Source organism: Sparus aurata, chromosome 15 (genome assembly GCF_900880675.1).
Source record: "Sparus aurata chromosome 15, fSpaAur1.1, whole genome shotgun sequence".
Lineage (NCBI taxonomy): Eukaryota > Metazoa > Chordata > Actinopteri > Spariformes > Sparidae > Sparus > Sparus aurata.
This window is the reverse complement of record NC_044201.1, coordinates 24,470,097-24,494,433: the sequence shown is the minus strand read 5'-3', so window position 1 is coordinate 24,494,433 and position 24,337 is coordinate 24,470,097. Positions and strand designations below refer to the sequence as shown.

Genomic DNA, 24,337 nt, shown 5'->3' with positions numbered 1-24,337 from the left:
TGTTTCCAATGTCAAATAAACGATCAGTTTTTTTTATTTACAACAACGACAAAAGAAAATGTCCATTTATAAAGACACTTACATACATACGTTTGATCTGACATCAAAAATGCATATACTATGACTATTCATTGTGGTAGAATGATCGACACATCCAAAATGCTGTAACTGAACGAAATAAAAAAATATTTCAAATCTATGGGGCGTATGGTGTAATTCACAAGACACAGTCTCCAACAACCCCGGTAAAAATCCAGCATTCGTGACAAAACACTAGGCGATGTTAATGTCAGCATACAGAACTGAACACATGCACTGATGTGGCGAAATCAAACTAACCAGGTTATCTTTTAGTGAACCGTCTGTGAATACTCTGCTCATAAAATACAAAGAAGCACTTCTCCTTCCCACAGTTACAGATACAGCATTTTACCTTTCATACAACACGGTTGTCAATCAAAAAAAAAAAAGAGCGATTACAGCATCAATACATCAGGATACATGTTTAGAAAACTAGATCATAAAATACTAAAGGGCATGTTTGGAAAAAGAAAGAGAGTTAAAAAAAAAGGCGGAAATGTTGAGACAATTCAGTCAGTTTGGAGTTTGAAAAAGTAACTCGCTGTCAAAGACACGTTGACAGATCACTACTGCATATTTTGTCTTTAGCTCAAGTGGCAAAAACAGTGCAAATCAAACAGCTTTACATTCCTAAAGTTTCGTCTCACAACGTTTGTTTGTGAGACCACTGCTCAATCAAACTCCCAGAAGATAAAGTGATTATTTTTTTATATTTAAAATAAAAAGTATGTCATTCTCCAGGAAGAAGCAGGACACCTCTGTGTTTCACTGGGTTTCATTAAAAACTTGGCGATTCATCCGGACGAGTGTGGTTTTTCAAAACAGCAGCGCACGCTCCGTCTCCACACATTGTTTTTCAATAACGTCTGCGTTTGACCTCGAATCTATGTGCATGGAAACTTCTTTTTAGGACCGTGTGGGTGGTTATATAAGAAGTCAGATGATATAGTATTAAGATGGACAAAAGGGAAATGTGTTGGTTGAATGGATCTTGCACATGACATCCATTAGGGATTTTTATTTATTTGATTTTAGGCTTATTTAGGTATTTAAAGGAGTATTTTCAGTTTTCAGTCACAGTTTGGTTAGGTTTAGGTGACAAACCTACTTGGTTAGGTTTAGGTAAAATCATTGTTTGGATTACTCAACTCAATCTTTCCCTTCTTCCTTTCACACAGGACACAAACAGCGACAATCACAAACACTAAAACTCATCTCTGTCTGAAGTTAGAGGCGATGAGACACCCAATGCGAGTCAACGATAATGCGCCAGGCACACGAGGAAAAGCCTCCAGGTGAAATACCGAGTTTTTAGGGAGTCCTGTGTTGAACTAAACTGGGGAATGTACGTTTGGGAATACAGCACTACTAAAGCAACAGATATAATTTTGTTCTCAGGAATGTAAACTCCTTTTTTTAAGCACAGTATCTGATACAACTTCATAGGCAGGTGCACACATGTAACATCTTACAACACAGTACATTCCTTTTAATCTGAATTTACAGCCTCATGATTCAAACATGATGCTGTATTTGAAAGACGTTTTCTTTTTGAACTCATCAGCACATCTCCATTAAACCAGCTCGGCCTAACATGCAGCAAAATATGACCTCAGGTTTAGCTTCATCACCAGTTTATGTGAAATGATCTCTCAACATTTCGGGATTATAGGTGGAAATCATAACCTGTTCTTTATGTGCGAGACATTCAGGGGCGATTTTTGTACTGCAAGCTGTGGAAAACACAAGAAAGGGCCTGAATGCAGAAAGAAAAGTACTGAGGCACTGGAGATCATTCATACTGTAGCAGGCTGTGCTCACAATAATCTGTGGAGCACGATTAGCCTTCGCTACCAACTGCAGACTTTTTAAAATTTGAACATGCTCGAAAAAGTGCATATTATCCTTCGGACGTTTCCCAACAAGCTGAGAAAAATTCTGATTAAGTGAGTGAACGGTGTGTAGGCACGTCATGCTCACTAACGGTGGAATCAAAGCAGTGAAGAAGTTTTTGTGTTTATCGGTAACGGACGGAGAGATGACGCCGCTCCACCAGGAACAGTCTGTGAACGCCGAGTCTGTCTTGTAGCACAGACAGAGAGGAGGCTATACACCAGAGTTGTGCAGGTGTGGTATGGGGTAGAATTTGGACACTCGACTCTGGGTGGTGGGGTTAAGGCATTCGGATTCGCCACTCATCTTGAAGAAGACCTCCTGCTCCTGGAGCTTCCGCGTGAACTCCTCCTCCAATGCCTGCAGGGGGCAGCAGATACAAACAACCGAGTCAACCTCTCTGAAGATTACTGTTCAGACGTCTGAAGGAGCGCGATACTGAGCGTGATACGACTCTAGAGAGTATTCATAAAAGACATTCAGAGTAAAAGGATGTTACATGTACCTTCTTCCTGGGCCTGAGCTTCTCCCTCCACTCCTTTATCTCTTGGCTGTGCTCCTCATCCAGCTCCTTCAGCTTTTGGGTCTCGTGTTCAATCAGAATGTGGCATTTCTCATTCTGTAAGAAAATGTGCCTTTAAGTCCAGCAGCCACACAACGAAGTGATGCAATACCATCCACCATTTTTGATTTAGGTGTTAAAGCTGCTCCTTTTGGCTGAGTCAGCATAGATAAGAAAGTAAGCTTCCTGCTTAAAATGTGATCTAAAACAGGTTAAATGTGTGTGTACCTGTAGCTGCTGCAGCTCCCTGATGTTGGAGTCACACTGCAGCTGCAGATCCCTCATCTGGTTCTCGTGTTTCTGGTGTTGATGCAGCCTCTCGTTCTTCTGCCTCTTGTCTTCCTGAGCAGCGAACTGGACCAAAACACCACAGACAAATGTAAAAACAGTTCAGACCCACAACACTGCACCAACATTAGCTGTTGCGTGACTTGTCTTTTGGCTGATTTCTGCTGCTGAAACTTTTTAAAGATGTTTCGGATTTCTTCCAAGATTGCGCAGTAACAAAACTAACCAGATTTAGTAGATAATAAATGTTCAAGTCAGTGGAGTTAGTGACATTTGTGAAATGGTGAACGGAAAACTTTATGGTCAGACAGGCTGGCCTCATTACGAGTTCTGTTTGAGTTGGACAGATGTTAGGTGAGTCCGTATGCCAGAGTGACACAGTGCTGTTAAAAAAAGACCATGCTTGTTCAGTAACATCAACGTGACAGGCAGAAATTGTAGCCACGCTGTCTGTACCTGTTTTATCCTCTCCCTCTCCTGCTCCGGGGTGACGGATGCAGTGGCAGTGATGCGGAGGCTCTTCTTGAACATGGCCATGCGGGTCTTGGCCTCGCTGCGCTGAATCTTGGGCAGACGAACCCTCTCTTGAGTCTGTTTGTTCTTCATCTCCTCCACCAACCGCTGGTTGTAGCGCTGCATCTGCTCCATCTCCTATAAAATGCACACACAAAGATAGTTTTGTAGTTCAGCAGCGTTAAATAAGATTTCACGTTCTCTCTGAGTAGATTCCTCTCCGAGCTCTTACTTTCTCGTGCCTCTTCAGCAGCTGGTGTCTCTGCAGGAAGTACTGGTCTTTCAGCTGCTGCTTAAGCTGCTGGTGCTTCTCCTGCAGGTGGCGCTCCTCCAGCTCCCACATGGCTGCCTCTCGAGCTTCAAGACACACACACAAACGATCACGTTTTAATGCCACACAATTATGAGTAAGCAAACATGCACATGCATGTTAGCCGGTGACGAGCAGAGTGATGAAAACAAACAGACACAAGTTGAGACACGTCTTCTCAAACAGAATGTCTGTGTTCTCGTTTGTGTCACTCAGCCCTCAACGACATCTGATTCCTTTACTAGCTGAGACTGAATTAAAAAGTATAAAGGAGATGTTTTTCAGGCTGTTACTGTTTTCATGTCTTTCAGTTATGAAAATAAAATTAGAGACCTGAAACTTGCACAAGATTCTTGGTAATCTGTCACATCGTGTTGCCTGTTTTGATAACAAGAGTCTGCTGACATGGTGCCTTCAAGCTGTGTTGTCAGGAAATCAGAGAAGTTTCACATTTCCTTTGACTTTACTCTAACTAGCTAGACCCAGAACAACGGCTTATTAAGGTTACTTAATCTAGTGTTGACCAAGAACTTGCATCGCACAACTAGGGACTGGGGCTGTGGTTGATGACCCGAGAATAACACTCAAATCTTTTTCATAATTGCTTTAAAACTTTGCCTTTGTACTGTTGCTTTAACTGTTCACACTGGCAGGCACACTGGCAGGCACACTGGCTTGCCTCGCCTTTTCCCTGTGTGTGTCTGCGCTGTTGACTTTCTTCATCAGCATTATGTTTATAAAAGTCACCCAAAAAATACAACCCTGATTCTGTTTTCACAACAGCAGTTGAGTCGTGTCTGGAGGAAGCTTGTTGCTAATTATTTAGCCTATTGAAAACAACTTGATATCAAATGACATCACAGCAACCAGGTGCACTTGCAAGTTTGTACAGTACAACGCCATGAGTAGGCCGCCATCAGACAGGAGAGGTTGCGCATCAAAATCTGAGTTACCAGAGAACATCTCTCTGTGTTTCTCTGTAGAGCATGTGTGAATGTCTCTAGATAAGAGAGGCAGAGCGAGGACAAACTGTTCACTAGATAATCGTTCATGGCCGGCGTCATGTGTGGGAAACGCTGACAATTCTTATCCAGTCATTTCAATATTATTCAGTATCTGCCAAGGACGTATTACCTAATAACTAACGCCCATAACTAGGATCTGCATATGAAGCGACACCCCTCTATCTCCTACCTCTCATCAGCTGCTGCTTGTGGTTGAGGCAATCTCTCTCAATAGTGGCGATCTCCAGTTTATGCTGCTGGATGATTTTCTTCAGAGCTCCGTCCAGCTCTTGCTGCTGTTTCTGTAGGAACTCCTGCTCCTGAGGAGCCAGAGAGAAGAGGAGCAGTGAGGAACAGCCAGAGGAATCCGTCATTAGAGAGGGACAGCAGAGAGAGACAGCAAAGGGAAATGTCACAGCACAAACACATCTACATATCAAAAATGCCTGAAGTACAATTATATAATCTAGTCAAGTCCAGCACTTCAAGTTCAGAACAACACAGAGCACTGAGATGTCACATCATCAACTGGAAATCAGAAGAGGAGACACTCAGAGGTCATGGGAGGCAACGATCCACAATGGAGGTGAAGAGAGAGAGAAAGAAGTTAACAGTCCAGCAAAGACTCACATTCACAGTTTTATGTGAGACAACATCTACATCGACGTTCACATCGTCCAGAGAAACAGCCTACATTATGCATGACTCATCACAGAACGGGCCAAATTATCAGTTAATATTTTTTCCTATCGCTACATGATTCAAAACGATGTAATGATCTATTCTTTAGTTTTTAAACAGCCAGCTGGTGGCAAATTGAGGGTTATGCACTGCTATTACTTAACTATGATCAGGGACTAATTGATCAGATAATTACACAGAATTCATCAGTAGAAAACCTGGGAAACATTTTTATTATACTGCTGATTCCTAACTAAGATGGTTAAAATGTCAGAGAAGAGACTTTAAAATCCATCCTGTATCCTGTAAGGCAGTCGGTCAGAAGGGTATTTATACTACACCTCCTCTGGAGAAGAGTTTACTCCATGACTCATACAAACGATGTATTACAATATAAATACCATATAAAATACACAGACTAGACGTAGAACGTTTGTGGATTGGTGGAGGAAAAATACTGAGCAGGAGAGGAGGAGAGATCCACCGCACAAACACAGTGATGACAACACTCAAAAAAAAACACCGCCCATGCTTACATGTGTCGTATTTAAAGTAAAAACTGACACCATCACAAACTATCCTGGCATGTAAGTTCGCTCACATCTAAGTATGGGCCAGAGGCGGAGAGAAACAAGGCGGGGGGGGGGGGGGGGGGGTGGGGGGGGACTTACATCCTGCATCTGAGCGTTGAAGAGTGCACATGAGGACAACTGAAAAGACTGTATCATAACCTGGGCCACTGCCTGCGGAGGAGAGCACACAGCGCACTCGCCCTGATCAGGGACAGACAGCACACAACAGGCTAAACATCTCACACACACCACACACACACACACACACTGATTCTTCCTAAGTAAGAGATGGCCCTTTTCCTGTTCGGGTGTATCGGTGAGTTTAAGGGGCACAGCACAGTTAGGAGAAAGTCAATTCATTAGTCATTAATACCTCTCTTCATGCTTGAAAGCGGCTCTTAATTCCAGCACTTGAGCTTAATCCAACTTGCAAGAGAGCAGTTTTGTTACTTTCCATGCTTACTGACTCACAGAGCGTTAATAATCTAAGCATTACCTTTCAAAGAAAAGAAGGCCTTTCTCCACATGACTCATGTCTAATTCATAAAAGATACACAGGAAACTAAGGTTGGAAAAGAGCTTTCAGTACAGGAGTCTGCTGTGGAAACAAACGCTGTGTCTGTAATCGCTCCCTCGTTCATCCACTCATTGATTCGCTTTATAATAACACTGCAGGGCGCTCTGTAGCGGGCAGTAAAAGGAGAGCGGACACTGATGAATCATTTAATCATTTTTTATTAGCACTGACATGAGTACTGTAAATTCCACACAAGTAATCTCAGGAGTGAAGGTGAAGAATTGCAATGTGGGATGTTTAGTGGACGTTAGGATACAATGAATCATCACAATTTCTATCAAACAACTAACGAATAATCAACTAATTGTTTCAGCTGTAATTGTCATGCTGCGATATTGATATATATCTAATGTATTACATGTTCTAGAAACGGAGTAGAGACCACTTATAGGTAAAATGACAGATGGGAGTAACTCTCTTTTGGCTAATCTTGATAATTATCTTTCATAATATATCAATTTGCTTCCTCACATTGATGAAACAATTATGTGAATCCAGCAGAGCTATAAAGCAGTTCCGCTTATTGATTTGCATCTTTGCTCATACTGTCTTTATACCACCAGAGTTTCTATAGTCCCACAGTTAATATATGTATCATCTTATTGTCCGACCAAAACTTCAGACGCTCAAATAAAATGTTATTACACTGCACTCGATAGCTAATATAGAGCGATTACAGACACAGCAATTCAAGTGTTTGTACATATGAATACAAAAAGAATGATGTTTAAGGAAAGAGAACAGGAGAAAGAGAAAGAAAGAGTTATTTTACTCTCAGAGTAAGAGACAGCAGGTGACGGTTTACCTCTGCAGTCTTAAGGAGCGACAGATCTTCCTTTACGCGTTTCATGAGCTCTTTTCGCATGTGTTTGGGAGACTGTCCAACCTCCTGTTTGGCCTACAGTGTGTGTGCAGAAACTGGTTGATGCTGTATATTCTGGAAATCTAACAAAGCCGGCCAACAACAGTAGGAAACATGCACGTACGACTTTGAGAGGAGAGATACTGCATCCAGCCACCAAATGATTCGAAGACAGCATGCTTAATTTCTTCGTTTGATATTCCTTTGAACTAGTCAGTCAGCCTTTTTGATTAGAAGATTTTCAGAGCACGTCAGATCAGTAAGTTTAATCTGCACCAGTTAGAGTCGAGTTATGAGTTTTGACCGGTACATAGCAGAAGATGTGTTAGTCCTCAAAATCCCCCTGTAGGCTTTTCATTTATCATCGTATTACTTTGCATTAAATTAAGTCCCACAGCCATCAAGATGATCACTGTTGCCTTCAGAAATTAAAAAGAGTAACTGAGTTGGAATCATCTAATGAAGCATCACGCCATTTACAGAATAACTCAAGTCTCGGATCTTTCCTGTTCATACACGTACACAAGCAATCATCCAGTATAGAAATCTTTGATAACATGTCTTAAGGACTAGGGGCCATTTTGAAAAGAAAATGCTTTTAAAAAATGGATAAAGCATTCATATTGTAGTGTATTACCTGGTATCCTTGACCCACTTGAGTTTGCTTATCGACAGATGTGTGGATGGATACTGTTTCTTTAGTCTTGCACTCCTACGCAGGACTGCAGTTCATAGACTGTAGCATTTAACACCACTGTACCATTGTGAAACTGGCAGCTAAACTAATGTAGCTAGGTCTGTGTGATGCAATCTGTTCGTGGGTAGATAGAAAAGGCCGCAAGCAGTGAGAGCGGGAAATAATCTCCACTATCATATTACTCACAGGTGGGCCAACAGACTTGCTGTCTCAGTCCAAGCAAGGAACAACAATGGTTATTTTGTTTTCTTGGCTGTTCCGTTTCTATCACTGTACTATTACAAGTGTTCTTACATAAGTAGTTCAAGTGTGTTTACAGGATTTGGGGCGTACTACTGCATATTTGAAAACAGTAGTATAAAGCCTTTTGCCACTCCAGAGGAAGCTGCATGTATTCTGATAAATTGCAAGTGGCTAAGTTGCATCCTGGGTAATATAGGCTCTATGTTTTGAAAAGCAGTCCGCTGGTCTGCAATGCCATCAGCCATTGAGTGACATCACTGGAGGCAATTAATCAGATTACTTGAAGACTCCTCCCCAACCACAAAAGGTGTTACACTAGATTTGTTTTGGTTGTTTTATTTTTACAAATGGTTTTATACTCCCTAACCATTATTAAAGTTACCCTTTAAGTATTCATTCAAAACTAGAGGAAGTAATCAGCCATACCTGGATGAGATATCTGGTATCAGGTATAGGAGGAGAGCACACGCAATTATCAGAGACAACTCTTATCACGTCCATCTTTTCTTTTCACTGCTACCATTGGGTGACTGATATCTCAGCATCAAAGCCCACACCCCTTGTTTTAAAGATAGTGATAAACTCTGGCAACAGTCTGCACGGCATAGCAGCTACTAACCCACTTGTGTTTTCAACACTATTAATCAAGTCTACTGATTTATTTAAGTATTTCATTATAGTGCAACACTGTGTGTGTAACCCTGTATTATAGCAACTGTTTATAGCTTATACTTTGTTTTTCATTGTATGGAAATGCACTGGATGAATGGAATTTAAGTCGATAATAATATGACATTGAGGATGATTCCACATCAATTACTCTGATCAAGACTTAAATTATTTTCCAAAATGATCCCAACACCACCAACCAACAGCAAGTCGGTCATTCCCATGACCAAAGCCACCTCACACACTCATACGAGAGACATGGTTAGTTAAATACACAATGGCAATACATTTTCAATAAAGAATACAACATTGTAAAACATTTAAACAATAGGCAAATATCTTACTAGCATACTTAGAAAAGACATAGAACACAGCTCAGGGCTGAAGCAACCATATTAAGCCGACCTGCACAATGAAAATATATTGTACTTGGCTCAGAAAGCAAATTGCGAGCTTTACAACAAACACCAAGGCATCAAAGATGCCAAAAGGCACTACTGCCGTAAAAAAGCTGCATAAAGCCAAACACAGAAACTGCAAGCACACCCAAAAAAATCCAACAAAGCAGTTAAGGCTGCCAAGCAGAGAAGGGCAGAGAAGACTAATAAAGACCAAGCACAGCATGTCTTTAGAACAATCCCAGTATATCATCATGGTAAGATTGTATCCTTAGCCTGAACTTTTATTAAATTGTTCTCTAAAAATAATAAATAGACTCAGTAGCAGCGCAGTATTTCTTATGAGGCAACCAGAAGCCTCAGGGCTGATGAATAATGGATACAACAACATGGAGCTAGCAGCAGCTAGGAGAAGGATAGCACAGTCTGTCTGTTGCTATCATTTGCACACATACAGTACCAGACAGAACAGCAAGACACACCACTCCCATAGGATTAATATGACACAGCCAAGTATGCCACCAGCTAAGTTGTTAAAAACATGCTCCATTAAACGGCTCGTATACTGTATGACATGCAAATGCTTACGACCCCAAGCTCCCATAGTTAAGAGCTAATGCAGAAATATCGTTGTCATGCACGGCTGTACCTCTTTCTTCCGGTTTTTCAGCATGTTTTGGAACTTGGAGAGCTCCTTGTCTTGATCCCCTTTGATGCGTTTGGCTTCGTCTCGGAGGCGGCTGGTGTGATCCTGTTCCAGTCGCTCAATGGTCTGTTTCTGCTTCTTCTCAAGATTCTCCACTTCTTGGTCATACTGACGCTTCTTAGCCTGCACGGACAGAAACAACATGCAACAGACACTAGCATTATCCTGACAAGGTGACAGCAAGCGTTTAATATGTGATCTAATATCATAAGATTAACATAGCTAGGTTCATATATTTGTTGCTTAGGAGGGAGGAAAAGATTAACGGTAGAGGATATTTATGGTGTCATTTTGCTTTACAGTAGTAGCTAAGTGAGAGAGACAGCTTGCTTCATTTAAATTCCTTCCGTCAGATTTATATCATGTTTGAAATGAAGCAGCTCATTTCCTAGGAGTTGGCCAAATACAAAAAAAAACATCACACCACTGCGATACAGCAAATAACTGACTCACAGTTGTTTCCTGTTCAAAGCGCCGGTAGATCTGCTCTCTCTGCTGCTGCAGCTTGTTGCTCAGCTGCTGCTGGGCCCTTTGCTCCTCTTTCTGCAGGAGGCGCAGCTCTCTCAACTCCTGCCGCCTGAGGAAACCACACAGACAGTGCGGTCAGGGTGCCACCATATCAGACTCATCTCAAATTCAGGTGTTTGTTAATAATATAGCATTTTATTCACAAGAAACTTTTCATTTCTGAGATTGAGATTACGTAATTTGTTCCATTATCTATTTTTACATGAATCTTAAAATATATTTGAGCCTCACATTAGTGTTTCCTGCTTTCTGCATCAGTAGTTGTTAAATTGATACATGTCAACTCTGTGCACTACTGACATAAGCTCATGAACCCAACAGTAAATAATCAGACGGCAGTGCACTTGTGTAAACATTCAGCACAGCGTGTCGTGTCTTTAAAAGGCAACGTGGAGGATGACAGTAACATAATGCAGCATTCATCACGGGAGATAACCCATCTGGCATTTGTTAAAAGCTGTGGGAGTTGTGAAGTGAACGAGAACTATTTAAGGCAGGCATGTTAAATAGGCCATGTCACATATTTAGAGCGACGGTATGGTTAGCAGCCTGAATACATACGTACCTCAGGAACCTCATCTCTTCGCTCTTGGTGTCATTATCCGTCACTATCTTTGATGTTGTCACACTGACCTCCACACCGTCCACCATGAACTTACGTGTCTTCTTCAGAGTCTTCTTCTGACGTCTTGACTCCTATAAATGAAACAGGGATATTTTGAGGGCTCATATGATCAAAATAGTGTTGCTAATTTATAAACTGAAGCTGTACATGAGAAACACTTTATGCTTACCTGCATAGACACAGAGCCCCCTTCTTTACTCTTGGACAGGAAGCTAGAGATGGACAGATTGAGGTCAAGGCTGTTACTATCAGCAGCAGAGCTGCTTCCAGAGTCAGAGTCTTTCTCCATATCCGGTTTGATCACGGCAGGACTTCCATGCTCAATCTTGCTTTCTGAATCGGTTTCGCTCTCTGGGACAGAGACGGTATCTTGGGATGTGCTCTCATCTGCACGAGTGACTTTCTCCTCATCTTCCTTCGCAGGGACATCTTTACATGGGACCACTTGTTCTGAATCCTCAGAGGTGTCTTTGGCTTCATCACTGACTCCATTTATGGATGCAGCTGGTGCCTGTTCCTCCGCTTCAACCTCCTCTCTGGGGTGATTGTCTTGTTCTGGCTGTTCTGCCTCCTCAGGGGCCTCCTCCTCTGGCTTCTCCTCTGGTTGACTTTCTTTGGCCTCCTTCTCCAACAAAACCTCAGCGGGGGACTCGTCCACACTCGGCTTTGTGTCTGTGTCTCCATTTATGTTTGTGTCTATTACATTTGTATCTATGATTTCTGTGTCTGTATTAACATCTGTTCCATTAACAATGTCTTCTATTCTATCTTCTGACTCTTTATGTTCCGGAATCTCTTCATCTGTTTTTTTGATTTCTTCTTCTACTTGTGTCACTTTCTCTGGTGTGGATTCTGGTTCTTCTGGTGCTTCTTCAGGTTGCTTTTGTGATTCTCCGGATTTTTCTGCACCTGCTTCTTTTCCTTCTTCCTCTTTCACCTCTTCTGGTTCCTTTTCTTCCTCTATTACTTGGGTAGGTTCCTCCTCCGTTTTATCCCCTTGTACTACCTTTTGTTGCTTCTCTGGACCATCTGTTACAAGTTCTTCAGTATCTGCTGATTCCACAGGTTCTTCTTGCTGTGATACTTCAGGCTCAGCAGGAATCTCCTCAACTTGACCATCTTCTGGTTTAGGCTCTGTAGACTCTTGTGAGATCAAGTCCTTGGAGGGCTCTATTAGCCCAGGTGCCAGGTCTTCATTACTGGCATCAGACACCTCATTGAGTTTCTCCTCCTCAGTCTTGTCTACCTCACTTGTTCCAAGTCCTTCATCAGAGAGCTTATCACTGGTGTGGTCCTCAGCAGGCTCGACTGTCGGCTTTTCTATAACAGACTCCAGCGTGGAGGGAGTTGGTGGGACTTTGTCATCCTCTGAGCTGGCAACGCTGACATCTGATGGTGCTCGCTTGTGCCCAGGAGCCGTCTGAGCATAGTTAGAGAAATATGAACATCAAAATTTGTCATCAGTTATTGATGGAAAATGTCACAGCGATGCAATATATCAAAAGGCATTTCTTCTCCAGCTCTAAAACTATTTTTAGTGAGATCTGAGGCACTCAATTTTTAATGTGTACGAAATAACTTCTAAATATTTAGATGAATATGTAGTTCAAATATTCAATGGAGTTTCCTCAATGTGGAGGGTACATTTTAAACCAAAAGAAATAAATGAATCACTTTTGATTTATTATGTGAAAATGTTATTTTTATAAGATATTTCTCATGATATAACTAAATATTTTCATATATAACGTTATAACGACATACAAACGTATGTTAGACATATAGCATAAATATAAACATTTGTAATTGTAATATTTATTTAGTTAAACTGTGAAAAGTTTCATATTAAAACATGATAACTTACATTGTTATATTGCTGGTGTGGTACAATATAGTTTGTATGTCGTCATAATGTGAAAATAAACTGATATAACAAGAAAAAAAGCTTGTTATAATGATACAATTTTCAGATATTATTACTATGATGCATTCTTCTATTTCTGGTGTGGCAGTAATACACTTCTGTAAAATACTCATACAAAGATTCAAAGAAATATATTTCAAAGAACCATTCCCATGAATCTAAAATACATTTTTGATTTAATTATGAATTTTTGTTTTTTTCCCACAAAAATCTGCGACATGAACCAGGATGACCGCAGTGAGTTGGTAAGGAACGACCCTAGGTACGCAAATAAAAAACTACATACCACGGGTGTATCGGGCTCTTCCTCCTCCTCCTCCTCTTTGCTGTCCTCGATCTCCTCTGTGACTTCAGCTTTGGCCTCAGCTATGAGCTCTCTGAGAGGTCTGCTATCAGTGACACTTGCGACAAAAGGATGCTATGTAGACGGACAAAGACAAAAGACATCAACATGAATTAGAAATCTGAAGAAGAAGAACAACAAACAGCAAAACAGAAACAACACATTCAAATTGTATTATGTGTGTTTATGCATATTTGGGTGATACTACAGGCTGTGTGGATGGTTGTGTAGTGTGAGATAACAGCAGGGAGTGAATGAAGTCAGGCAGCTCACCTGTAGCAGCTGTACTGGGCCCCACCTATTGTCCACATTCTTATCAAGAGATTTCCGCAGAAAGTCGTTGAATTCTGGTGACCTTTTAAGGACAAATAAAAAAGATTCAGCTTGCTGGCTGTAGACCAGAATAAATGTCCCTGGGTCCTGCTCTGTGTAATATAATTAATACCATACATTCCCTGTGGCCATTCAGAGCCAGGTATTAACAATTAACCAAGCTCTCACACATTTAACTGTCAACATATCCTAACTCCATTCCGGAAACACCTCTCCTCTAGTTATCACCAGCACACCATCTTACCAGCGAGAGGGATGCATGAGTGTGGGCGGCTCGGACTTGGCTATTTTCAGCAGCACTCTCATGGGATTCATCTCGTGGTTGGGTGGCTCAATCTGTGCCAGCTCTATCAGGGTAACCCCAAGGGACCAGATGTCAGCCTTGTAGTCATAGGGACGGTCTTTGGACGTTTCGCACATCACCACCTCTGGGGCCATCCTGTGAGATTAAAAGTCAGTGGGTTTGTGATTAGCGCTAAGCTAATTTCGGACAAGTACATTCAGACATGTTGCTTTGTGATTCTTAAAGATTAAGTGAGAAAAAAAAAAAAAATAGTTTGTGTGTGCATCTCTGTCTGGAATTTGAAAGATAGGAAGCCTATTCAGTATTTTCTGCTGAGGTCATCAAACAGCAGAGTGTATCCGAATTGCTGAATGAGGCTTTTTCTCTTATCCCACATTCCGTGACAGCTTTGTGCCACTGCATAGAAATAATCATCACCCCTAGCTGTGGGACACGCTAAGACAATTATCAGATAGAGAGGGGTGAATGCCCTCTTGTATGCACACAGATGACTCACCAATACGGAGTGCCGATGAAAGAGTCTCTTCTCTGTAATGTCTTGGTATTTTTAGCAGACACCCCAAAGTCAGCTGAAAGAGGAAATTAATTACAATCCTTTTGATCATCATTAAAGGCATAATGACACTTTCTGTGCTGTAAATCCATTGGAATAAAAGACATAAAAGAGCATATTACACATTTCAACTGAAGCAAAACAGTTATGACAGAATCCTGTCTTAACTAACCTGCCATAACTCTTTAATTATGACCCCAATAAGACTGAAGAATCTCCCTTTTATAATGCTCTGGGAGTCCATCATCATTCTCAGCAGTTCTGTCACCTGTAAAACTATTTCAGCCTCCTCTCTTTTCTCTTTTTCCTCACACCACTTACAGTCTGCAAACATTAGAGGGAAAGAGAGATCTATCATTAAGTCTGGTGACTGCTTGATAATTATTGTTTGCCAGGCTGCGTCATGACCCTCTGCCTACAGAACATGAATCATCAGGGAGCCAGCAGCTATGGATGCTACAGCGGCAACATGAATGCTCTTACTTGTGGAGTATTATGTAACCGATTCAATGCATCACCAACTCCAGTACATAAGTGGTGAATAAAAAATACACTTTTTAAAAAACTTGACGCCACATGAATGAGTCATTCCAGTTTTATCATATGTAAACACAGTGCTGTGCACTTTCACACAATCCCACAAGTCACATAGCTCAGCTGGTTGGCACCGCATTGATGGCCAAGGGATCCAAAATTGACTTTACTAATTAGCTACTTAAGCCTATTAGTGTTGGACCCGCTGGAAGGTTCAGAGTAACCACCAAGGACATACATCTAAGAGGAGTCAACAATGAATCAGTTATTGTTCCGTGTAATACTCTAAAGCGAGTAATCTGGTTTGTGCTTAGCTGGAACCTGAGTGATAATCCTTTACATTTAGTGGCAAATGCAGAAAAAGATGACATATTTTTTTTACCCAGTTTTACTTCTCCATCCAAGGAGAGGAGAATGTTCCCGGCTTTCAAGTCTCTGTGGATGACCTTATTCTCATGGAGGTAAATCAAGGCCTCCAAGGTCTGTCTACACACCACCCGGATCTGGGGCTCCGTCAGTGGCCTCTCCAGTTCTGTGGATACACATGCACAGAGATAATTCATTAGTGATCTTATTTAGTTTTTGTGTTTTTTTGTGATACACATTCGAAAACACAGACTGAGCCATTCGGACATATCAAAATATGATAGCCTGATGGTTTCCAATAGCAACTGGATGACAAAACTCCACCCTGACACCAGCCAGCATGTATGACTGGACAAATCTGAGGAAAGAAATGCCTCTCTGTGTGAGTCAGACCACAAAGCAAAATGCATCAACATCCAAAAGCAAAGTGAATTAATTTGCATCCTTTTTGTTATGGTTATTCGCTTGGAGAAAAGTGGTGAGGTCTAAGGTTTTAGAGAGAAAATGCACCCATTAGAAGTGGACTAACCACTCCTTGAAATCTGAGCTACAATAATTACGCAGTTGGAACAACCTCTCCAACTGGGGAGAGGGAAAAAAATCCCACAGAGCCTTCTGGATGGAATAGAGAGAGAGTTGGCACTTGAGGATGGAGCAAAGAAAAAGGCTCCAGAGCTTTATAATAATTTTCTGTTTCCTTCGATAAATGAGGGACTTACCCAGCATGATGGCATCCACTGCACCACCCGCACAGAACTCAATCAGAATCTGCAACGGTAAAAGAAAAAAGAGCAGAGCAATAAGTAATGTGTTCTGTAGTGCAATGAATCCGTCGTGTGCTTTAAGAACAAACTTTAGTTATGCAAGGTAGGTGAACAACATGACCTTTATGGGAAAGACATCAGAACCCCCTACTCTATGTTATTGATTACGCTGTGGAGACATTCCAAGAAGCCAATCGATCAGCCGTATTGAGAATCCTCTACAGACACTTCTTTTCTTTTCCATTTCAGGACAGTCTTTATGTGTCAGTCCTTGTTGGGTCGAAATATCAGCAGAGGTTCTCAGTTGCAAGATGGAGACACTGAGAGGCATCATCTGCTCATGATTTCTTTATGTTCAGAAAGATTCTGAAGCAAACAGTGTGCAGAGTGGGCTGTGACAGTTTGTCAATCCGGTTAAAACAATTTCTACAAAACAAATTCTCATTCTTTAGGGTGTATGTGTAGGTATGACTCACGTCCAGGATATTTCATCATACATCCTGATGCATAACAATTTCCTCATTTTGCTAAGCATCAAAATATATTAAAGCGATATTACATAGTTATTGTGTTATGACACTAGATGTAGTCCATTTGATTTTGTTGCTCAGTTGTAGTATTTATGTATTGCTGTTGAGTCGATTTAAAAATATCAAGATTGTGTATCGCAATATGGCCTTTCCTTGGGCTTTTTTAAGGCTGCATCGCCTGGCCATGCCTTAGGTCAACACTGTCTGTCACTGTAGGAATTAAATTGTCTATACTGCATAAGACATCTGACATAGTGTGTCATGTCAAGATGTCTTATGTTGAACAGACAATTTAATTCCTACAGTTTAACTACTGCCACATACAAATATTCTAGATATACAGTAAATGTCAAATTCATACTAATGATTTGAGGTGCGAAGATAGGCTGAGTCAATTATCATCATTTGAAGGCCACTTCTGCTGATAATATCTTAATCCTCTTAATCTCCCTCTCCCTCTCAATCTAAAGTAAACAAATTCAGCCACAGAACAGCATATCATCCATTGTCCGACAGAACTATCTACCAACTACCTTGGTCTTGGCCTTGAAATACCCACCTCATATAGTTATATTAAAGAAAGATGTGAAAAAAAATGCACTGATGAAAGACTGTAAGTCAGGGAGTTAATAACATCAATGTCTTCAACTGACTTTTATGAGTCAATCCATGTGTGAAAGTTTTAACAACATAAATATAAAGCTACAGTAAAAGTTTCGACTCGCACATAATGATCCAACGCCCAGCAGAGGTGAGGCATATTTAAACCACATGACCTCCTGTCTGAATACAATACGATCCATAACTATGGATTCAACAGTTTACAGCGCAGTTATCTCTGTGAAGCCGAGTGCATTAGATGAACATAATACCATTCCCTTCTACTGTTATTGAGATGTAAACCAGACCATCTCCTGACCTCATCTGTAGTAGCTGATGTAATGTACCCAGCCATCACTTCATCTGTATTGGCATTGCCAGTGAGACAGCAGCTCATGGTATCAGATGATACACAAAAATCAATCAAAGCTACACCCGAGCACCACCCTTCATTCGGGGGTTCAACATAAAGAGGACAAACCAAGCAGTTGTTGCTTGTCTGCATAACAACAACTTATCGTGCCACAGCAAGCTCTCTGGTAATTTACGTTGGTAGGATTCTGACAGGTGTTACAAACGTGCACAAATTAAAATCTGATGATCAGAATCTCAGGTTAAATTGAACATCATGCATGCATATAAATCTTCCCTTTTCTCCGCAGCATACTTTCCTTGAATAATATTTTGTAGAAAAAAATAAAAAGCATTAACTCAACCAAACACATACAAAGCAGAGGCAGTAACACATTCATAATGCTGCTTTAAGACGGGGGCTCGACGGACAACCTGTATGCAGCTCTGAATTATTCACAGGCACTTTCTCCCGCCACCAAAACCACTCCATTATCATCCCATAGATGTGGCCAGTCCACAAGGGATGGTCACATGACACCACCTGCCAGGACCTAATTGTTCTGGGCCTCTTACTGCACACAGAATGAGATCTACTGACTATGTATTAAAAATGCACTGTGACTCAACTCTCTGCTCACACTAAAATAGCTTGATAAGGAAGCAGACGCAGGACTCTTTTAAGAAGAGGCTTTTACATATTTTTGATATTTTGTCATTATAAAGGAACCATATTCACAGTTTAAGATTTGTGGGAGGTTCAAAATGGGAAGTATTCAGCTGGAATTCACAACTTCCAGTTGTTATCAGAGCCTTTCTTAACTAACACTGTAATAACATAATCCATCATATTAAAGTAGATGATGTGCAATTTATAATATGTTTTTTTTCTTAATGTGAACTGGGACTTCTGGAAGATCGAGCAATAGAGCATGCAGTGCAAGAGAGAGAAAACGCATTACTATTATCCTTTAATTTAAAAATACAAGAGTCCTTTGAGTAACAGCATGAAGAATACTGGCTTGTGATGAATTTGTGTGTCTCCATGCGTGACTGGTTCACTGCCTCTGTGTCTCCTTGGCTTCATATCAACAGCAACAAACGAGGAAGAAAAAAAAAAAAAAACAGTTGCCTCAGTCAGGCACTTTGCTTACTTACCCAAAGTTTGCCTTCGAAATAGAAGGCATCCAGCAGTTTGACAATGTGATGGTGGTCGCAGGAGGCCAGAATGTCAATCTCTACCATGTAATCCTCCAGCTCATCCTCCGTCTTTGTGTCGATAACCTTGGCAGCAGCAAGGGTCCCATTCTGCTTGTTCTGAGCCTGAAAGCAACATGGAGGACAAAAGAAGGAAACTGATCATTGAGTATGGGGTTTAATATATTTCTTATATCGCTGGCTGGCTTACAGAAGAATCAGCTTGGCTTACTTTGCTGGGGCGAGTGCTGTGAAGTGGCTATTGTGGAAGAACATCCATCAACAACAACAACTTCATTAAAGACAAAAACCACTTTGAAACTAGATCTATAAACACTGGAATGCTTTATGGCTTGTGTAGATCAAAGCGTTCTCTATAAATACGTTTTGTAGACTTTATGATAACACAGAGTTATGTATTTAAAAGGGGAATAGCTGTAGAGGAAAAAAAAACCACCCATCTGAAGTTATAACATTTACAATACACCCCATCACCTCCTGACCTACTAGCAAAAGCTGATCTTGTCAAGCTTGCTCACTTCCTCCTCTTCCTTTTCTACCATCTCTTCTTTCTTTCCTTTCACTTTCATACACCTGCTGTAAGGTCAAATAAAGTTGCAGTGGCACAAACAGAGATTATACCAAATAAATGTCATTTTTCTGGTAACACATGCTCCAAAATATTCATTCCTGGCTAGGCTGTACTGAAGAGACTAATACAAAAAATTACCTCTCACTCTGTCAAACAAGTAGCAGGAGGTTATTTTAAGGCCTGCTTGGGATTTACTGTTTATGGATACAGACACAATCTCTGGGAGTTAAGGAAAAAGAGAAGGGAGGGAGTGTTACGACTAACTGCTGCAGAGCAGAGTGTGTCACACCCTATATTTACACAGTTCTGACCTGACACTCTCTGTGTCTTTCCCTTTGTACTGGCCGACGCCTGTCTAGCACAGGCCACCACTAATTCATATTTAACACTGGCTTAAAGATGGAGAGGGCAGCGATAATTTGTCTGTTGTTGAGCAACAAAAGTGGAGTCTGTGGCCTTTAGTCATTATATATACGACATTTTGCACTACTCTGGTCTGGTTTGAGGGAATAAATGAGAGGATGTGGGTGTTATTAAAAAATAAACAATCCTTTTATGATCTTTTAACATTAGAAAATTGATTCAATCATAATAAGGATGATTCTGTATTGCTTGGTCACACTACTCAGCAGGACTGAATTTCTGTCTCTCATATTATAAGACACGAATGCCAATATGACTATGTGGAATGACAGGCTAAGCAAGCACAATCATTTGAGCAGGTTGTTAGGTACAATAAAAAAACGACACGCCTCTTGTCTAAGAAAGGCTAGGTTGATATGTTGATGTCAGCTGATTCACACTTCACTGGTAATTTTTGTCACCCCGCCCAAATGAGGAAGCCACCAAAAGCCTGTGAAATAACTGATGAAATACGTAGTCTGTGTTGATAGTAACCCGACCTGATGAAGGCAACGCCTCCCCACCCCTTCTAAGCCTCTTATATACAGACAAATCTGTATATTAGTCTACAACTGTAGTCAGACACGGCACGATAGTCTTCTGGTTTTCATCACGGTTAATTAATCAGTTAATATGACTTGGAAACTAGCAAACAGAGATTTCTGGGCCATCTGCTACATTATTTGATCAGAAGAGTTCCAGGAAGGGACAACATAAGTCACAGGGAGAGAGGAAGAGAGCCGTTCAACTGGGTTCAAGAGTCCTGTATCGATGAGGAGATGGAGCCTCATGTGAACTACTTTTAACTGAACTACTAACTTAGGGACACAACGATGATGATTATTTTCTCGAATAGTTTGCCGATTATTTTCACGATCATTTAGTCTAAAGAATGGCAGCAAATTGGAAAAAATGCTCATCACAATTTTCCTGAGCCCAAAGTGACACCAAAGACGAAAACCCAAACACTCTTCATTTACTTTAATGTTGGACATTTTACTTGAAAAATGCCTGAAACCATTAATCGATTAGAATAGTTGGCCACTAATTTTCTTTCAATCAACTAATAGAGGAAGCTCTGCGACATTTCTGATCTGATAACTGTGTAAAACCTTTAGTATACTCCTCAATCCTTTCTTGAAAGTTGTGTTAAAGAGGTTGTATTGAGATTGACAAAAACACCATTTAACCTCTTCTCAAAGACATACTGGTATATGACCAGGCTGAATATTTGTCATGTTGCTGACCTTCCCAAAGGCTGTTCTCAGACCAGTATAAATCCACACAAAGATAAACTTGGAGAGGCACGTCAGGCAGCAGAGATTACAGGTGTTGGACACAAAACCATGAATACCTCGCCGTGTGACGCAATCCAACACTGCAAACTCCAGCCTACTACAGGGATAACTGCAGAAGGAAACAATCCCCGTCTTAACAAAAACTGAACGTTCACAAGCATTGTTAGGGGGATTTGTCATTAAATTTGCATTGTACTGAACTGGTGTTGTGGGTATTCTCTCCACCTCATGTATAATTTACAGTCTGTGTTGACGAAACAAACAGACCATCAACCTCAAGAAGTGTTAACCGATGCACTTAATCTACATACACCTGTGCACCTGTCACATTGTATGGCATTCACAAACTAGCTGCCTTTGCCTTTGTAGACAAATTCCCATTTCACAAGGCCGGGATTTGACTTTAAATAGCACCTGCTCTCAAGATTTGACATTTGTGAGGTCATGTTTATTCTGTGGAAGTGAACTCAATGACATTGCAAATGACATTGCAAAGTCATATTTATAACCTGGCCTACCTTACTTACACGCCCCAAAAATTGGAAATGCCTGTGACATACTCACCAGGTGAGTTTAAACTGTCAATGAACACATGTTTCTTCACATACGCTCAACAAGAACATTTAAGCAGTTACAGTCCCGTTTTTAATGAGTGTCGTAACACACATACTATCGAAAATGTCTATTTCTAGTGGCTCAGAGGATACAGCCTTCATGATGATAATTTTAATGAAATATGCCACGACCTGAATGCGACATCATTTAACACAATGGAAGCGAGGAGTGTCTAAAGAAATAGGTTAGAAACCCCCAAGGCGGATGTACCACATTACCTTGAACACTTTCCCAAATGCTCCATCACCCAGTTCACCAATGATTTCCCAAATCTCCTCTGGGTTAACGTCTCTGTGTACATGTTCGTACTGCTTCTTCTTCTTATCAGGCCCCAACTTGAATATCTTCCGAAAATTGAAGAAAGACATCTTTTCGGACGTGAAGTAGTTACAGTGCCGTCTGTGGATGCGGTCTCTTCGGTTATTTCCGCCAAGAAATTATAGCGGTTCCTCCCGTCGGCGGAGCTCAAATGGCTAACGAAACAACAGCATGCAGGCGTTAAATGAAGGCAGGCGAGCTGCTTTGGTCGCCATTCAGCTGTGATAATGTCAATTATAACTTCCCTCGACGGCAGTTGTTCATAATCACATCATAGCTAGCAGTGCTCACAGGACGCGGCTGCCTGGTCGGGGAGGTGAGGGATACGGAGAAGAGTTCGCCGTTCCGCAGAGGCTGGTGTTCGCGTTTACAAAAAGATGAGACAGGATAGATCCTCAATATCACCACTCTCAATATGGCATTTTCATCATTTAGCTAAGGTTAGCAAGAGAAAACCAGAGAGAGAGCCACAGGAACCCATGCTTCGGTTGGCTGACCAGACAGAAGTTAACGGACTAGCATCAAGCTAACGTTACTATTTGCATTTCCCCTAAAAATCCTTCCAAAATAAAAGCATAGCTAACGGAGAGGCGTAAAAAACACTTTAAAAAGAAGTTACCATTAGCTAGGAGAAATTTAATGATACATGTCTAAACAGCAAACAATGTGATATTAACTATCTTTTGTGCTATTTGGTGAGTGTGAAATATGGCCAGCTTTGTTGTGTGAGGAGCAACGTTTACCATCTATTGAGGAACAAAAAAACTTATAAAATAAATAAATAAATGCAGAAATTGATAATTAAATACCAAAAAATCATGGAATGAATGGGAAAATGTGAAAATAAATGAGTGCATGTATATAAGTTAGTTCTTCATAACCGTTAACCGTTAACGTTAACGTTAGCTAGGCGTTGAAAATGGCGTTCTGCCATTTTGTCACGTTAACGCTCCATCTCGTTTGCTCGGTCAGAAAGCTTTATTTTCATCATTTATCATGATCAACAACGAGTTTATTCGACGAGATCTGTTTTATGTTGCTGTTCCATCACAAGAAAACACACTAAATGCGTTTACTCCGGAGATTACTGTCGACGTTTCCGCTGTCCCTCGGTCTGTCGCCGGTTAGCTTGACGCCGTTGGTTAGCTGTATCTGTTTCCTGAATCTCCTCCTCAGCAGGACGTGCTGCTCGGCGGCTCGGCCCCTCGGCCCTACCACGCATGCTACTTGTGATGCTGTCATGGCGAGGAAAAAAAATGGTTGAAGACTAGAAGTTGTTTTTACATAACATGTAGGCTAACTGATCAGTTCAGTCCAAATCACAGTAAAAAACATAATCACAGGCTGGGACTGTCCCAACTGGATTAACAGATAAGAAACAACCTTATAATTAAGTTTAGTTTGTCTTATTTGTATCATTCAGAGCAAAAATATGTCTGTAAGTAAATTCAGTAACATACAACAGAATAGGCTATAATGCACTTGAAGGATTCCTGTTGCTCATTATAATGCATTAGTGGATCATAAATGATGGTAAAATAACATTTTTGGGTGAAAATGACTGCACACTGAACTCATCAAATTATAGGTTCCTTAAGACCCTTGAGTAAAAGTAGCAATTCAAGATTAATTTGTCATTATACAGAACACTGATGAGTAATAAGATTTGTAGCTGCTGTTCCCTAAGTATGATCAAGTCATAAAAACAGACTCTTCATGTGAGAGCGTTGAGGATGAGTTCAGGAGTGTCACAGCCTGGTGAAAGCGCTCTGTGGTCTGGTGGTGCCACAGCGGATAGTTCTTAAATAGCAGGGTGAACAGACTGTGGTTGGGGTGGATGTTGTCTTTTTAGTATCCTGTGGACTGTGCAGACAATTCACTGTCACAGACATGCCGTACAAAATGCTTATTGTTTATTTGACCTTTATTTATCCAGGCAAACTAGTAAGAACTAATTCTCATTCACAGTGGGGCCTGAGAAGCATTGTAGGGTTGTAGTTACTTGAGTTGGCCCTAAGTCAAACCAGAATCAGTTTTATTGGCTAAGTCGGGTTATACATACAAGGAATTTATTATAATAATGATAATAATAATACACTTTTTT

The 24,337-nt window shown here is 40.9% G+C and overlaps 1 protein-coding gene across 2 annotated transcripts; it reads right to left on the bottom strand.

Moving 5' to 3' along the window:
* Positions 1 to 2: 2 nt before the first annotated feature.
* slka (STE20-like kinase a) lies at positions 3 to 22,773 on the bottom strand. Of its 2 annotated transcripts, XM_030442602.1 has the most exons (19): positions 22,134 to 22,773; positions 18,970 to 19,134; positions 16,286 to 16,334; positions 15,583 to 15,732; positions 14,610 to 14,682; positions 14,054 to 14,248; positions 13,750 to 13,831; positions 13,420 to 13,551; positions 11,379 to 12,629; positions 11,150 to 11,280; positions 10,510 to 10,633; positions 10,000 to 10,179; positions 6,004 to 6,075; positions 4,842 to 4,971; positions 3,570 to 3,694; positions 3,281 to 3,475; positions 2,765 to 2,890; positions 2,480 to 2,593; positions 3 to 2,334 (listed from the first exon to the last, which is right to left on the bottom strand). In XM_030442602.1, exons 1-19 carry the CDS (start codon positions 22,281 to 22,283, stop codon positions 2,188 to 2,190), a joined length of 3,591 nt encoding a protein of 1,196 aa, XP_030298462.1. In that variant the 5' UTR covers positions 22,284 to 22,773; the 3' UTR covers positions 3 to 2,187. The 2 variants fall into 2 exon arrangements, with proteins under 2 accessions (XP_030298462.1, XP_030298463.1); XM_030442603.1 differs by lacking the exon at positions 6,004 to 6,075.
* Positions 22,774 to 24,337: the final 1,564 nt, after the last annotated feature.

What these genes read in the sequence shown, in the direction of transcription:
- slka (XM_030442602.1), bottom strand. Translation starts at nt 22,283, where the DNA reads ATGTCTTTCTTCAATTTTCGGAAGATATTCAAGTTGGGGCCTGATAAG. An exon ending in CATTTGGGAAAGTGTTCAAG is followed by an intron (nt 19,135 to 22,133) that starts GTAATGTGGTAC and finishes TGTTGCTTTCAG; the next exon opens with GCTCAGAACAAGCAGAATGG. An exon ending in TGCTGAAGAGGCACGAGAAA is followed by an intron (nt 3,476 to 3,569) that starts GTAAGAGCTCGG and finishes TGCATTTTATAG; the next exon opens with GAGATGGAGCAGATGCAGCG.